This window comes from Protomyctophum bolini (assembly GCF_963924005.1).
Source record: "Protomyctophum bolini genome assembly, chromosome: 1".
Taxonomy (NCBI): Eukaryota; Metazoa; Chordata; class Actinopteri; order Myctophiformes; family Myctophidae; genus Protomyctophum; species Protomyctophum bolini.
In genome coordinates, this window is record NC_137862.1 from 5,703,114 (window position 1) to 5,719,975 (window position 16,862).

The following is a 16,862-nucleotide window of genomic DNA, read 5'->3' on the forward strand; positions in this document are numbered from 1 at the left end:
CCATGGGAGGGGCCTAGCTTTATAAGGGTTGGTTTGGTCCATGGGAGGGGCCTAGCTTTATAAGGGTTGGTTTGGTCCATGGGAGGGGCCTAGCCTTTATAAGGGTTGGTTTGGTCCATGGGAGGGGCCTAGCCTTTATAAGGGTTGGTTTGATCCATGGGAGGGGCCTAGTCTTTATAAGGTCCATGGGAGGGGCCTAGCCTTTATAAGGGGAGGACCTTCCACTGCACAGGAGTCATTGGGTATGGGCACATCTAAGATTCCATGCGCGGCCAAAGGAAGCCGACTCCCGACGTATTTTCCGGGTTTTTAAGACAGCTGGTGGATGGAAAAGAAGCTCCACCCATGCGGCAGGTTGCCGCGTGGGCCAGATTCCCAGAAAAGCAGCTTGGCCCAGCCCAATGATGCAAAACACAGCTCCTTCTGTCCACGCATGGAATCTAAAGTGTGCCCAGGCTAAGCATAGCGTAGGACTTAATTTATTGTATGTTCCTTGGGTATAAGGAGAGTTGGGCTGTTGATTTATGGTACAAACCAAAACTAAGAACATACAGTATCGTCTTATCGAAAATAATTATGGACCTGAACTTTTAGGTTACACAAAATCTATCAAAAAGTCAAAGATCTTTTTGTGAAAAAAGGCATGTTTTGTTTGTGTGAAAGGGAGCTAAAAAAAAAAACGTATTGTTTATTGAAGCAATGATTTGTATGTTGTGTCCTATAAATCCACGTGGGCTGGTCACCTTTGGTGCATGACACATAAATAAATAATCTATCTATCAATCAATCAATCATAACACGGGATCCCTGCAATCAATTTTTTGACAGCTCCTGTTGCTAGGCAACGCCTTGCGCACAGCCATTCACTTCCTTGTTTACGGGCCGTCAAAGCGGTCTATTATCTCTGAATCTACGCCGCCGTCCATGGTTTTGATCAGATCAATGTCCTCATTTCTGATTTAATCAAGCATCTGGAATATGAACGCTTCTAAAGAGAGACGAGACGTGACAGCGTGAGGTAGTAGTAATGGAAGATTAGACCTCCCGCTTTTGGGGGGGAAATGGAAGGGCGGGGCTTTTCAGAGTAAAATCGGCCTCATCTGCTTGGCACTCTAGCACCTTTATTTTGACAAACTCTGGCAGCATCGTAAGTGTTTTAAGTGGTCAAATTGGTGGGCCGCGAATGCTTTCAAAGTGAGTCCCGATCCAGAAAAGGTTGGAATCCACTTAGAAGCCGTGTTCGCCACGGTGTTTCTTTCCCTCCTCAGTGCAGTATACAGTATGTTTGAACCCCTTTTGGTGTTTTAAAGCATTATGTTATACTTTAGCTATTGAAAAATAGCAGATCTACAAGCTCATAGCGCGCCACTCGGATGGGGGGTTGGCGGCCAATTACATATATTGTTGGGGCTCCTTGACATGAAATATTGAGCACCACTGATACAGAAACATGGATATTTCAGAAAACTGTCATGATTTATCAAGAAATCTTTACATTTCTACGTCAGGCCAAAATGGGTTAAATTGTCAAGTATGCTAGAAACCCCGGGACAGTGAGGCTTTCATGTCAAGGAGGACCGCTATAAAAGAAGATCTGTGTTTTGAGTAGGGCCGGGACTAATTGAGATTAATTTAGATGAATTAACTACAGAAAAATTAATGGCGATTAACTACAGATAAATTAACCGCACCTTTTTTTTCCACCGCGGAACGTTTCTCACTGGGCTCTTTTCTATAGTACTGAAAACTGGAAATAATAAAACGTCCCCCCATTTTGTGTTGCCTAGAACTGGAGGTCTGACAAAAAACAGTAACAATATGAAGTAAGTACAGCTTTGTGATGTCACTGAGATGTACTTGTTACTGTTACTACATTTTTTTTCAGACCTCCAGTTCTAGGCAACACAGAATGGGGTGACTTTTTATTATTATTTCCACAACAGGAATATTAATGACAGTAAAATGTTGAAAATGAGTGGTATCCTGCAGTCACTATTCATTGATTCACTGGGATACCAAAAAACATTTAAAAAAAAAGGTTTCTCGCTGTTCTCAGGTTGAATATTGATATGCGATTAAAATGCTACAAAGCCTTTGATTAATTAGATAAAAAAATGTAATCGAGTCCCAGCTCTAGTTTTAAGCTATTCCAATTTTTCAAAACTTGCAGATCAGTGATTTTTCGAAATAGCCGATGTTGGAAGTGGTTAAACCGATTTGATGCAATATGAACTCATTTCGCTGGGGGCCGCCTGGAAGCTTCTCAAGGACCCCCAGGGGGTCCCCAGACCCCACTTGGAGATGCACCGTTTTAGAAACAACACAGGGAAAACAAAAACATGTTCGTGAAACACACAATCGTAGTTGGTGTCGCACAACTGATAGAAGTGTAAAATCAGGTGTAAAAGCAGGTGTAACAGCTCCCATCAGCAGGCTGAGAAGTTGCACCACATAGAGCTGCAAACCCAGACAAGCACAGCTCCACCTCTGACGGGCGCCGTACTCCACTTAAAGGGACACTTCACCCTTTTTGCAAAAACATATATGTTAATGACGTTAAGAAGCTTTAGAACACTTTCCTGGGGGTCTTTATGTGTGTAATATGTGGTTTTAGATATTTTAGATTGTAGCAGTGAGCCCGGTGTCTCTGATGTCATGGACACTGGTCTCACTTCCTTCCTGGACTACATGTTGTCTCAGTAAGACAGATCTCCCCCTATCCACAAGGAGGAGCAGAGCACCAAAGAATTATGGGAATTGTAGTCCAGGAAGGTAGTGAGACCAGTGTCCATGACATCAGAGACACTGTGCTCACTGCTACAATCTAAAATATCTAAAACCACATATTACACACATAAAGACCCCCAGGAAAGTGTTCTAAACATCATGAACATATATATTTTTGCAAAATGGGTGAAGTGTCCCTTTAAGCATTGTTTCCTCTCCCCGTCAGTGTCGTGAATGTCCCTGACCAGAAGAGGCTCTGCTTCTCTAGAAATTATGTCAAGGTCTTTCCATTTAGGTCCAGTTGTCTTGTAGCCACTGATGAGAGCTGTCCTTCTGTGTGTGTCTGTGTGTGTGTGTGTGTGTGTGTGTGTGTGTGTGTGTGTGTGTGTGTGTGTGTGTGTGTGTGTGTGTGTGTGTGTGTGTGTCTGTGTGTGTGTCATGACACCTCATGAGTTTGAAACAGATTTGGTTGCGTCACCATCAACAGCCAATAAGGGACCACCATCCTCTGCCGTACATGGTCTACTGCACAAATCGCAAGTTGGCATCTCGACAGAGTGCGGTTCTACTTTATTATTGTCTTTGTATTATTGTTGTGGCACAGAACTATTTGGCTTCCTGTACCTTGTATGAGTGAGTAGTGGCCAATAAAGCTTCTTGATAATGGATTCCATGTAGAGAGAAAGGCATTGAGCTTTAAAGAACAGCCTGTGCTTAGGTAGGTAGGAGTGTACGAGGTCAAATTGACACCGTGGTTGACTCGGTTTGCGTTAAATACCAGTGCAGAGTCAATTCAGTTCTGTTCTGCAGTTCTTTACTGTCCAGTTTAAATGCTGCTTGTTTTAAAAAATAAATAAATGACAAATAGTTTTTTCATAAATTCATACAGAGCCATGCTGATGATTCTATCAACATGTGGGAGCAATCGTAGCACATGGTTCCAGTAGTACTGTGTAGGTCCCAGTCAAGGGTTCTGTCTGTCTACTCCACACTCACCCTGCCAGGCAGGGTTCTGTCAGGGTTCTGTCTCACCCTGCCAGGCAGGGCCGTCCCAGGGTTCTGTCTCACCCTGCCAGGCAGGGTTCTGTCAGGGTTCTGTCTCACCCTGCCAGGGCAGGGCCGTCCCAGGGTTCTGTCTCACCCTGCCAGGGCAGGGCCGTCCCAAGGTTCTGTCTCACCCTGCCAGGGCAGGGCCGTCCCAGGGTTCTGTCTCACCCTGCCAGGGCAGGGCCGTCCCAGGGTTCAAGCGACTGCCCTTTTCCACGAGGGAGGAAAGTAGTTCTCTGGGCAGTGGTTCTCAAGCATTTTCATTTAAAAAAGGACCCCTGGGTTTGATATGAGCTTTATCTCCAGGAACCCCCAATTTACTCCTCAATAAACTCCTCAGTGCTACTTTGAACAGAGTTACAGACCCGTCCTAACTCCTCAATGACCCCTGGGGGGAGAACCACTGAGGTAGGACATCCAATGAGAGGTGGTCTTGTGTCTGGTGGTGGTGGCACCGTACCATACCGCACCGTTCTGCTCCCCATCCCGGTTCCGTCAGATGGCGAACTCGGACCCGGTGCGCCGCCCGCCGCGGGTCATCAGCAGGAGGCGCCGTAGACGCAGGCCGGTGAACGGGTTGCACCACAGCAGGGAGGCGGGGCTGCCGAACACCGACTTCATCCCCTCCCAGCGCACGCGGCGCTCCCACGTCGGCTTCTCGTTCTTCAGACGCTCGATTTCCTGGACGAGGGAAAACAGATTATACAAGGATTAGCTTTTTGTTACAGTTAATGATAGCGTCCACCGTTAACCCATTTTGGGGGCCGCCGGGAACCCCTTTTGGTGTTTTAACCCATTCTGACCTGAGATCAGATTCATACGAGGTTTTCCACTGACTGGACACACACTGGTCTGATTAACCCATTCTGACCTGAGATCAGATTCATACGAGGTTTTCCACTGGACACACACTGGTCTGATTAAGCATTACGTTATACTTTAGCTATTGAAAAAATAGCAGATCCATTTGCCATTCTTTGAAAAATAGTGAAAATGTGGCACAAGTCTTTGGGTTTTTCAGAAAACTCATGATTTAGAAGACATTAGAATGGTTCTCAGGTCAGAATGGGTTAACCGTCTATACATGTATGGTGACGTCCATGTAGACGGCATGATGGGAAAGGAGAGAATGAATACAGAAACCTTATCATGTGAAGCAGTCTGGAGCCAATGTGGATCTCAGACTTCATGTGGCATCAGTCACACACATGTATGACACAATGTACTGTACGTCATTTGACAGCCATTTGACAACAACCTGCATGAAGCACCACTCATGGTCAGGGCCAGATTGAGACAATAATTGTGTCTGGGAGTCATACAGCTGGCCAGGCCACCCTGACCCAGGCACCTAACTCCATCTGATATCATCTTATTTTGGTAACATTAGACATTGACAAATGCAATTCAAAAACAAAATAGATTTCAGACATTTGTGGCAAATGCCTATTCTCTCCAGGCCAGCAAAACATTTAAAAAAAAGAAAATAACTAATTATAGAGATAGAAACCTTTATCGCGTTTCTGGCCTGTATCAAAATGTGATTCATTTTTTTTGTCCTGTGTTTTGACAGGCCATGACGTCAGAGATCAGTGATTACACTGGCAGGCCTTGTGCAAGTACCAAAAATAGCAGTTATTGTACTAACCATACAACAATTGTCTATTAACCCATTCTGAACGGGAAGCCATTTTGGTATTAGCATCATGTTATGCTTTAGCTATTGAAAAATAGCAGATCTACAAGCTCATAGCGCGCCACCGAGTGGCGCGCTACGAGCTTGTAGGTCTGCTATTTTTTGAAAAATCGAAGAACGACTGACATTTTTTAGAATCTGATCTCAGGTCAGAATGGGTTAATCAGACCAGTGTGTAGTCCAGTGGAAACCTCGTATGAATCTGATCTCAGGTCAGAATGGGTTAAAACGATGGTTTTCCACTCCGGCGTGGTGGCGGTGGATGTAAACTCACCGTCTCGTCGTTGCAGATGGAGTGGATCTGCGTGCCGAACATGACGGACGTGAAGGTGAGGAAGAGGGCGGCCTCCAGGCAGAGGAAGATGAGCAGGAGGACGGACACGCCCGGGGAGAAGCCGCCGCACTCTGGAGGTCCAATGAGGACGGGGAGAACCGTTAGGACCGGATGACGTGAGCGGATGACGTGAGCGACGTGTAGCGATTGGCTATCGCACGCTCGCACACGCACCCTCGCTCGCACACGCTCGCGCGCTCGCACACGCACCCTCGCACGCACACACACGCACGCACACGCACGCACGCTCGCACGCACCCTAGCACACACACGCACACACACGCACACGCACCCTCACACACACACGCACACGCAAACGCACCACTCAACAGTTCATCTGACATTCATGTCAGATGAACCACGGTGTTGTAACGTCCCATGATCCACAACAACACAATGTGATGAGAATTGAATTGCTTGGAACGAGTCACGTCTTCGTCTACAAGCTAATACAATAGAATAATACAAATTAAAATAAAGAATCAGGCCACAAAAGTAACTAAACGGCTTGTTCCACACTATCATCCTATATTGGTTGATAATGGTACCCCGACTTTCAGCAGCCTGTCACAAAGTTTCCCAAGGGAGTTGGGTTGGAACACATTTTTCTGTGATAGTAGACACGTTTATGAACGTTTATTGTGAAGAAAGCTAGTGGTAAGCATTTTTTTTTCTTGCAGATTTGCCATAAATTAAGCTGACTTTACGTAACCATGTGCAGCATCATCATGACTCTAAGATGACGTCTTGTCAACTGAACAAGAGTTTGATCCCAGCTCTGTGGAGTGGCACGCCGTGACGCCGCATACACCACATTTAGGACTGGAGCATAAATGAGGGAGGAGCGGTAATGAGAGTGCTTACGGTTCCACTGGACTTTGATGCAGGTGAAGAAATGCATCCCACTGAGTCCCAGGGCGTAGGCGGAGATCAGGGCGATGTACATCTGTAGGGGAGACATGTCTGTATCAGCCAGGATGATGATGGGTAGCTACTGTATGGAGACATGTCTGTATCAGCCAGGAGGATGATGGGTAGCTACTGTATGGAGGATGATGGGTAGCTACTGTATGGAGGGCAGCGTTAGGAGGATGATGGGTGGCTACTGTATGGAGGGCAGCGTTACTCACTGGGCTGCAGAGCACTGTTGTTGGACTGGTTTTACCACCACAGGGAGCTGTACTCACTGTCTGTCTACATTTCTACAACACACACACAGCCTGCACTGTCTGTCTGTCTGTCTGTCTGTCTACACACACACACACACACACACACACACACACACACACAGTGGCACAGCCTGCACTGTCTGTCTGTCTACACATACACACACAGTGACACAGCCTGCACTGTCTACAACACAGCTTCTCAAACTGTACTCACCGTCTGTCTACACACACACACACACACACACAGCCTGCACTGTACTCTACAACACAGCTTCTCAAACACACACACACACACACACACACACAGCCACACAGCCTGCACTGTACTCTACAACACAGCTTCTCAAACTGTACTCACCGTCTGTCTACACACACACACACACACACACACACACACACACACACACACACACACACAGCCGGCTATTGCATAACAGGGTGAGGCATGTGAATGGATCGAATCCTAACACCAAGCATCCCTAGTGGTGATAGTGTGTAGTAGTGTACGACTTTACAGTAGTTGCTGTAAGAGATGGAAAAAGCTCTTTGAGAGAGCAGAGGGGGGGACAGAGAGAAAGTGAGTGTGTGTGTGTGTGTGTGTGTGTGTGTGTGTGTGTGTGTGTGTGTGTGTGTGTGTGTGCGTGTGCGTGTGCGCGTGTGCGTGCATGATCGTGCGTGAGCGTGTGTGAGAGAGAGAGAGAGCGAGAGAGAACGTTAAGTTCAATACAATTTAAACGAGCCAGTCTGCCAGGCTGCAGATGGACATTTATGTTTTTCTGTTTGTCCCATTATACATTTTTATCATCCTCAAAGGCCTAGGATCATAAATAAGGTTTAAAAGTCCTGTGTCATCTTACTGGGGGCTGTGTGTGTCTACTTACAGGCCAGGGAAAATAACTGTGTCAGAATATGCTTGTACCGTGCGTGTGCGTGTGCGTGTGCGTGTGCGTGTGCGTGTGCGAGAGAGAGAGAGAGAGAGAGAGAGAGAGAGAGAGAGAGAGGGGGAGTGTGTGTGTACCGTGTACTTACAGTGAAAAGTACAAAGTATCTCTGGTTCTTCTCTCCCACACAGTTATTCACCCAGGGACAGTGGTGATCCATCTTACGGATGCATCTTTTACAAATACTGCAGGGGAAAACACACACAGAGAGAGGAGACGTAACATCAGTGCACTGGTCTCACTCTGCCACCATTATGATGCTGATTCTGCAGATACTGTACACGCTTTGATCCCGTTTACTGACGCTAGTGTCCGTCAGTCTTAACCCATTCTGGGCGGTGTTTTAAACATCGTTATAATTTAGCTATTGAAAAATACCAGATCTGCAAGCTTTTTGAAAAGTCGTGAAAATGTGTCGCACATTTGGAATATATATTTTTTCAGAACGAACGTTTTTAACTCAAATCTTTGCTTCTGGGGGGGGGGGTTCCTGGAACAACATATTTTCAGATGGGGGTCGGAGGCCAATTACAGATCATTTTGGGGGTCATTGACATGAAATATTGAGCACCACCGATATAGAAACATGAGGGTTTTTCAGAAAACTGTCAGGATTTTAGAAGGCATTTGTAGATTTGTCGTCAGGTCTAAATGGGTTAAATAGCAGTAGTGGCTATTTTCACCAGACGACACCATCATTCAATGCATCAGTCACAGATTTTCTTCAAGACATAAATCTTTTTTTAACTAATCCAAACAAGGAGCACAGTACAGTTACAGTACTGGCTTTATGTGAACATCCCGGAAAGTTTTTAAGTTGCTCGAGTGAATATATAGATATTTGATATAATAATTGAGTAGTATGGTTTTTAAAATATTACAAATATACATATCAACAAATCAATTAATGACCAAAGTGACATTTTATTCTTTGTCGCACAATGATAATGCAAAATAGTGGAAAATATGGATCTACAGTAGACGCCAACTCTGCAATTTTCCACGATGTATTCATTTTTTTTAATATTATAGTTTGTTTTAACTTTATGCCTATAATGACAACACCAAAAATAAGTATTGATTATTAAAAATAATAGATTTTTATTATATTATCAATCATTGACCCTTTTTAGTTTAATCAACTATTGCACCCTTCAGAAATGAACCGAAGTTCTGCATCCATGTTAGAGTTAGAATATTTGTCTTTCTTTCTCTCCGTTATAATAACTGATCTGATCAGATATGCTCGGCAGTTAAAAAAATGCTCTTTGAATCTTACAACAGCCAAGGCTGTATAAAGCTGACAGCTTATGGAGATTTACTGTGATTCCAAAGCACATCACTGAATGCAAGTGCAGGGAGATGGGACGCTGTGATGAAATGTGGACGACACAGTAAACTAAATACAGGCATTATGGAGTGGCAGGGAGCCAGTTCTACAAGGAGCCAGATGGCATGGTTTTCACGATATCAAGAAGGACTTTTAAAAGAAACATGATGGTCGGTTCTGGTGGTTTTCCACACAAACCATTGAATGTTCCTTAACCCATTTTGGAGTGGGAACCAACCCCCTTTTTGGTGTTAGCATTGTGTTATGCTTTAGCTATTGAAAAATAGCAGATCTACAAGCTCATAGCACGCCACCGAGTGGCGCGCTACGAGCTTGCATGGCGCGTTGCGTTGCGCGTTGCGTTGCATGGCGTGTTGCATGGCGTGTTGCATGGCGTGTTGAAGGCGTGTTGAAGGCGTGTTGCATGGCGTGTTGCATGGCGTGTTGAAGGTGTGTTGCATGGCGTGTTGCATGGCGTGTTGCATGGCGTGTTGCATGGCGTGTTGAAGGCGTGTTGCATGGCGTGTTGCATGGCGTGTTGAAGGCGTGTTGAAGGCGTGTTGCATGGCGTGTTGCATGGCGTGTTGCATGGCGTGTTGAAGGCGTGTTGCATGGCGTGTTGCATGGCGTGTTGCATGGCGTGTTGAAGGCGTGTTGCATGGCGTGTTGAAGGCGTGTTCTCTGACCTGCAGTGATGCGCTCGCTCCGGTTTGATGCTGCAGCACTTTGGGCACTTATAGATGACCTCGCCCGGCTTCAGCTGCAGGCTCTCCATGTACTCCTTAGTGGCGTTGCCTTTAGGAACGGAACCCTGTGGAGGAGGACACACACACACACACCACACACACACACACACCACACACCACACACCACCCACACACACACACACACGAATTGCAGAGGTGTCATTGACAGGTTGGCTGAGACCGTACTAGGGTATTTTCTAACACAGAACGCAACGGGAAGTCTCATGCCATCCTCTGCCCTCCCAGTAGATCTATAGGATTTTGATCAAACAAAGTTGCCCTTTAAAGCCTTCCAGCAGTGGAACCTTTAGCTGCTGACTCAATATATTTGGGTTCATATAAAATATAAAATATTTAGTACGACCGTCGAGCCGATTCTACTCTATGGCTCCGAGACATGGACACTTGTCGGGCAAAAATGTTGTATTGTTATTTGGTAAATGAATGTCCCTACTGTACTTAGCTCTACAAGCTCACAACGCATCACACAATATATAAACAAAACAAAAAAACAGATAATGAATGAATGAATAAATGAGTGGTTAGTGGGGGTCATTATTGATTCTGATACCAACTATCATCCAGTGCTAGTTGGTAAAGTGCCCGGGTGTGTAGAAAGTAATCAATTAAGAAAATGCGGTAAACGTAGAAATCGCTTTCCCGCACCGGACCGTTGGGATTTGAACTACGTAGAAATCCCTTTCCCGCATTAAGGGCTGTATTTTGCGTGTCTTATAAGTACCAGGTCTTATTACCTAACTTGAGTAAACTAAAGACCTGGGAGGCGTGATCAATGCCATTTGGCTATTCTGAGTGGCCAAAGAGCATTGATCACGCCCTCCAGGTCTTTAAGTTTACTCAAGTTAGGTAATAAGACCTGGTACTTAAAACACGCAAAATACAGCCCTATGTGTGTTAAGAAGCATTAAGAAGAGCTTGTGACTAAATAATAACTACACCGGGAACATTGGAACAAAGGTTGTATTTTTCCAGTTTGTACATACAAGGTTTCCACCGACAGCTTAAAGGACGGTCTAAAGGACGGTTTGTACATGAAGGTTTCCACCCGACAGAGACGGTCTACGGGGACACAGTGAATTAATGCAATGTGTCATAATAATAATAATCTGTCAGTCTGAAGTACAGTAAGTACATATGAGCAGATGGATCCGGAGTTGGTTGCAGGCATTTGAGTGGGGGATTATTTCTGTCAACAAAGTGAAAGGTCTGCTGCCTCTCTGCTGAAAGTCTTTAATTGGACCAATTTAGACCATGTTTAACCCAAATCATATCGTTGTGTTGTTAGAACATATCTCTGGCTACCTAGCTAGGTAAAACACATTGTTAAATGTAGGTTGGCTGAGATCGTACTAGGGTATTTTCTAACACAGAACGCAACGGGAAGTCTCATGCCATCCTCTGCCCTCCCAGTAGATCTATAGGATTTTGATTAAACAAAGTTGCCCTTTAAAGCCTTCCAGCAGTGGAACCTTTAGCTGCTGACTCAATATATTTGGGTTCATATAAAATATAAAATATTTAGTACGACCGTCGAGCCGATTCTACTCTATGGCTCCGAGACATGGACACTTGTCGGGCAAATGGACATGGACACTTTCAAAGAAATTGGAGAAACGGCTGGATGGCACTTACACCCGCCTTCTAATGAGAGCACAAAATCTCTCTTGGAAGAGCCACCCATCGACTGATCTAATATACGGCAACCTTCCCTGTGTTTCTTCACTATAGTCCAATCCAGAAGAACACAGTTTGCCAGCCTCTGCTACAGAGCTGACAATGAGGTTATATCTTCCCTTCTTCTCTGGAGTCCTGCCTCAAAGCAGACCCAGAGGTAGAAAACTGTCGTTCCCTCTGATGTCATCGCTAGGGACACATGCATCAGTAAGCAGCTAGGAACTGGGATAGCAATGAAGGACCGGGAAGTCTGGTGTGGCATTGAGTTGTTGTTCAGCCATTTAAACCGTAGGATGTGTGGAGCCGTTCTAGCTAATCCAACCGATGGATCGCGAGGACGTTTACACACCTCCTAGCGCAGATATTATATTCAAAAATGTTTCCTTCTTTTTTTGGGGGTTGGCCTCTCCTTCTGCACCATACTCCTTGCTGTTCCCCGTTTACAGCTCAGAAAGAAAGGCTCGTATCTCCTAATCTAAGGAGCTCTACGTGGTTCTGACCAGATGGATATACTAAGCTCTTCATTTCTGACTTCAACACGCCTCTCGTTCAGAATATGAACGCGAGGGATTATCTAGCGACTGTATAGTAGTAATCATAGCGAGGTAAACAAGCAACATTATTTCTCCCGATTTTTGTACGGAACGGAACGGGGCGGGGCTTTCAGAGTAAAAGCTGCCATATCTGCACGGCACCCTGAGCTGTCAGGCGCCGATTGTGTTAAAGGTGCTGAGTTGGTCGGATAGGCGGCTGTCCAGAGCAGCTCTGGCCATGATGGCCCAAATGAGCCAATTGATTTCCATGGAAACCCCAGCCTAAGCTTCATTCCTCATTTCCCCACACCCGTCTATTCCCCACAACTGCCATTTGATTACTGAGGGCCGATTCATACTCCTATTTTACCGCTGTAGTGCCGAAATGATTTCGGCTCGTCAGAATATTTCAGTAGCACCGAAGAGCCGACTTTAGGACGGTACCCGCCCCCCCCCCCCTTCCCCCCCCCCCCCCCCCCCGAACCTCAAATGACGTCACATTGTAGGCTCTACAGAGCCGAACCCACTTTTATTCGCCTATAAAATAGGAGTATGAATCGCGCCTTACTCACCGATCCCCCCGTTATTACAGACAGATACAGAGACCTCCATTATATGGGCACAAAAGGGACTCAGACAGACAGACAGACAGACAGACAGACAGACGGTTACAACGGGTACTTTGACAATGCTGTAACTGCTGTTTGACTACAATCATTCATTATTATGTTTTATACCAGATGGTAAACTGTAATCGTCGCTCAATCAGTTCAAAGTGCAACGCCTGATCCCACTACATTTTAACCCATTCTGGACGGGAACCCCTTTTGGTGTTAGCATCATGTTATGCTTTAGCTATTGAAAAATAGCAGATCTACAAGCTCATAGCGCGCCACCGAGTGGCGCGCTACGAGCTTGTAGGTCTGCTATTTTTGAAAAATCGAAGAACGACTGACATTTTTAGAATCTGATCTCAGGTCAGAATGGGTTAATCAGACCAGTGTGTGTCCAGCGGAAACCTCGTATGAATCTGATCTCAGGTCAGAATGGGTTAATGACCAACCAGTTGGACAATTTAAATGTCCTATAATAAACCTTCACTGATGGTGACAGGCAGCATTCCCTGTCTGCCATGACAAGTACATCCTGAATCAGCATCCTCAATCAGTCTGTCTGTCTGTCTGTCTGTCTGTCTGTCTGTGTGTCTGTCCCGCTGTTACTGTATATGTGGACCTGGCCCCTTTTGTGCCCATATATGGAGCCGAGTGATTCACAAATCACTCAGCTCCATATATGGGCACAAAGGGGACACACACACACACACAGACAGACATGATCTGCTAGGTCTCATAGTAAGTGCTCACTGCGTTCGCAAAATCATTAGCAAACCAACGTATGATGTAATCATGCAATGACATCACAACCATATTAATTCTTAGTTCTTTATAATTGTCCGATACACTAAACATCAGTTCACAGTGACTTGCAACGAGGAAGCCTGAGTTAGTCTGTAAGTTAGTTGTCAACGCTCATTGACGGTGGAGCTGCTGTGTGAAATGTTTCACTGGACGATACATCTGGAAGGAGAACATAGGACTGACCAGGCTGCTGCTGTGGTGGTCGGACACCAGATCTACTGCTTTGGAGGAGACGTAAACCAGATGGATCACACTGAAGTACACGTCTTCAACACAGCGTCTTTATGTTGGAGGAAGTTGACCCCAGGGACCCCTGGAACAGGAGAACCTCACCTTGAGGTTCCCTCCAGGCGCCAGGGCCACACAGCTGTGCTGATTGGAGACACTGTCTACCTCTGGGGAGGGTGGACTAACCCAGGTTATAATTACTTGTATAATGTCCTTTATGCCTTTGATGTCGACGCCCACAGATGGTTCAAACCACAGGTTTCTGGGACCGCTCCAGAGTTGAGGTGGAACCACTCATCCTGTGTGTTGGGGAAGGTCATATTTATCCATGGGGGATACAACCATACTGGACCCACTAATGATATCTACAAGTTGGACTCCACCACAATGGTCTGGACTTTAATCAACACCAGAGGAACTCCACCTCCTGTTTCATACTGTCACTCTGCCACCATCATTGGGACAAAGATGTTTGTATTTGGGGGCTATGGGGGTCAGCACTACAACACCATCAGAGTGTTTGACACAGAGACCAACCTTTGGATGAACACACCTTCTACACAGCTGCTTCCAGAAGGACGCTGGGGTCATGATTCAGCCTTTACCTACAATGGAGAGCTGTACATATTTGGTGGCCGTAATTATTTTTATAACAATGGCCAGTACTTCAATGATCTGTGGAGATTCAACCCAGAGAACTTCTCCTGGAAGAAGGTTGAGCCACAGGGGAAACGCCCACATGGGATGACAAATATGTGCTGTTGCATGGTGGGAGATCGGGTCATCGTCTTTGGAGCAGAGAACAGACCAGGTGACCTGTATGTCTTGGACTTCAGTCCTAGCCTCAAGAGATTATGTAAGCTAGCAGTTATTCAGTACGGTCTGGAGCAGTCTGTACTCCGACACGACATCAGGTGGGAACTGGCAGCCATGACTAGAAACCGAAAATGAGAAAATAAACATAGTCCTCTAAACTAAAACTGGAAAAAAACAGTGAGCCCACTAAAATAAACAAAACTGTAAATAACATAAATACATGATAGTTTCACAGAGATGTGTCAAGTTCAGCTCCTATCTCGGCTGCTTTGTTACCAGTAAGACGCGCAAACGCGGGAAGCGAACGCAGCTGAGACCCTGCAGATCATGTCTGTCTGTCTGTGTGTCTGTCCCGGTGTTACTGTATACTGTATGTGGACCTGGCCCCTTTTGTGCCCATATATGGAGCTGAGTGGACCTGGCCCCTTTTGTGCCCATATATGGAGCTGAGTGGACCTGGCCCCTTTTGTACCCATATATGGAGCTGAGTGAACCTGGCCCCTTATGTGCCCATATATGGAGCCGAGTGATTGCTGATGCAACACACTCCATATTTGGATAGCGGGACAGACACACACACACACACACACAGACACACACACAGAAAGACATGATCTGCTAGGTCTCATAGTAAGTGCTCACTGCATTCGCAAATAACAAATAGAGTGAATGCCCCCCCACATATATTATTAACTGTAGTAAGCCTCCTCAGCAGCAACAATCATTGACACAGAACTACTGTAGCATAACTTCATAACATTTACAAATCACAACAACACTCACTGCAAAAGGAAAGCGCGAGACACGGCTAAAGCATTTACGGGAGTCCCCAGCCCATAAGGTTCAGAACCCCATTTACAGGAGTCCCCAGCCCATAAGGTTCAGAACCCCATTTACGGGAGTCCCCAGCCCAAAAGGTTCAGAACCCCATTTACGGGAGTCCCCAGCCCAAAGGGTTCAGAATCAGAACCCCATTTACAGGAGTCCCCAGCCCAAAAGGTTCAGAACCCCATTTACGGGAGTCCCCAGCCCAAAAGGTTCAGAACCCCATTTACGGGAGTCCCCAGCCCAAAGGGTTCAGAATCAGAACCCCATTTACAGGAGTCCCCAGCCCAAAAGGTTCAGAACCCCATTTACGGGAGTCCCCAGCCCAAAAGGTTCAGAACCCCATTTACGGGAGTCCCCAGCCCAAAAGGTTCAGAACCCCATTTACGGGAGTCCCCAGCCCAAAAGGTTCAGAACCCCATTTACGGGAGTCCCCAGCCCATTTACGGGAGTCCCCAGCCCAAAAGGTTCAGAACCCCTTCAGCGGTTTTCAAACTTTTTTGTGTCCGAGGCACACCAATGGGAATTGCGATGTATTGTCACATTGTTATTGTTATTTTCACAATCACTTTTTTTGAAAATGTGTGAATAAAAAATATATATATACATAAAGTGTATTACCGATTACACATTTTCCCCAATAACAGCTCATGCATGTGGTTAAAATACGTTTTGTAGGGTATATATGCTCACAAAGTACTGATATTTCATGACTTTTTGTATAGTTGTATATATTGTATTTGTGGTTACACCTAATACACCAGTGTGCCGGCCCTCTGCACACTGATTGAGAAATACTGCACAAGTTAATTCTCGCACTGTGCTCAACACTGGTTGGCAGTAAGACTCATGAGCCGAAGCACAATACTATATTTTATGTAATATAATAGTCAGGGACCTGCTAACATTCCACACATTCTATCATTCTCTCTTAATCCATTCTGGGCGGGAACCCCTTTTGGTGTTAGCATCATGTTATGCTTTAGCTATTGAAAAATAGCAGATCTACAAGCTGGCGCGCTACGAGCTTGTAGGTCTGCTATTTTTGAAAAATCGAAGAACGACTGACGTAGAGGACATTTTTAGAATCTGATCTCAGGTCAGAATGGGTTAAGCCACAGACTGCTGGGGACAAAAGCTTACCAATGACTATAACAGAGACACAATACTGTACGGTATAGGAATGAAACGGCACTTATTGTAACCTTATCGCTGCCAAAACAAAGACAGGATTTCTGTGACCTGGTCACCTGGAGGTGGGCTATTGAAACTGCTGTGTGTACACCTCTTACAGGGTAAGAGGTGATGCTGTTGCAATCTTTCTTTCTGTCCCTGTAACGTTAATGTGTGACTTGAA

The 16,862-nt window shown here is 45.6% G+C and overlaps 2 protein-coding genes across 3 annotated transcripts in view; one reads left to right on the top strand and one right to left on the bottom strand.

The window, feature by feature from the left end:
* Nucleotides 1-3,931: 3,931 nt before the first annotated feature.
* The window catches only part of zdhhc7 (zDHHC palmitoyltransferase 7), a 31,769-nt gene continuing 18,838 nt past the window's right edge, over nt 3,932-16,862 (bottom strand). For both annotated transcript variants that reach the window (XM_080763003.1, XM_080763004.1), the window contains exons 4-8: nt 9,931-10,055; nt 8,003-8,099; nt 6,669-6,750; nt 5,745-5,875; nt 3,932-4,455 (exon numbers count right to left, since the gene is read on the bottom strand). In XM_080763003.1, the coding sequence (XP_080619129.1) occupies nt 4,270-4,455; nt 5,745-5,875; nt 6,669-6,750; nt 8,003-8,099; nt 9,931-10,055 (621 nt within the window). In that variant the 3' untranslated portion in view covers nt 3,932-4,269. The remainder of the gene's footprint in view (nt 4,456-5,744; nt 5,876-6,668; nt 6,751-8,002; nt 8,100-9,930; nt 10,056-16,862) is intronic.
* Nucleotides 13,880-14,815, top strand: LOC308314434 (kelch domain-containing protein 3-like; the record flags this gene model as incomplete). The annotated part of the gene is made up of 1 exon (XM_080762065.1): nt 13,880-14,815. One exon carries the CDS (start codon nt 13,880-13,882, stop codon nt 14,813-14,815), a length of 936 nt encoding a protein of 311 aa, XP_080618191.1.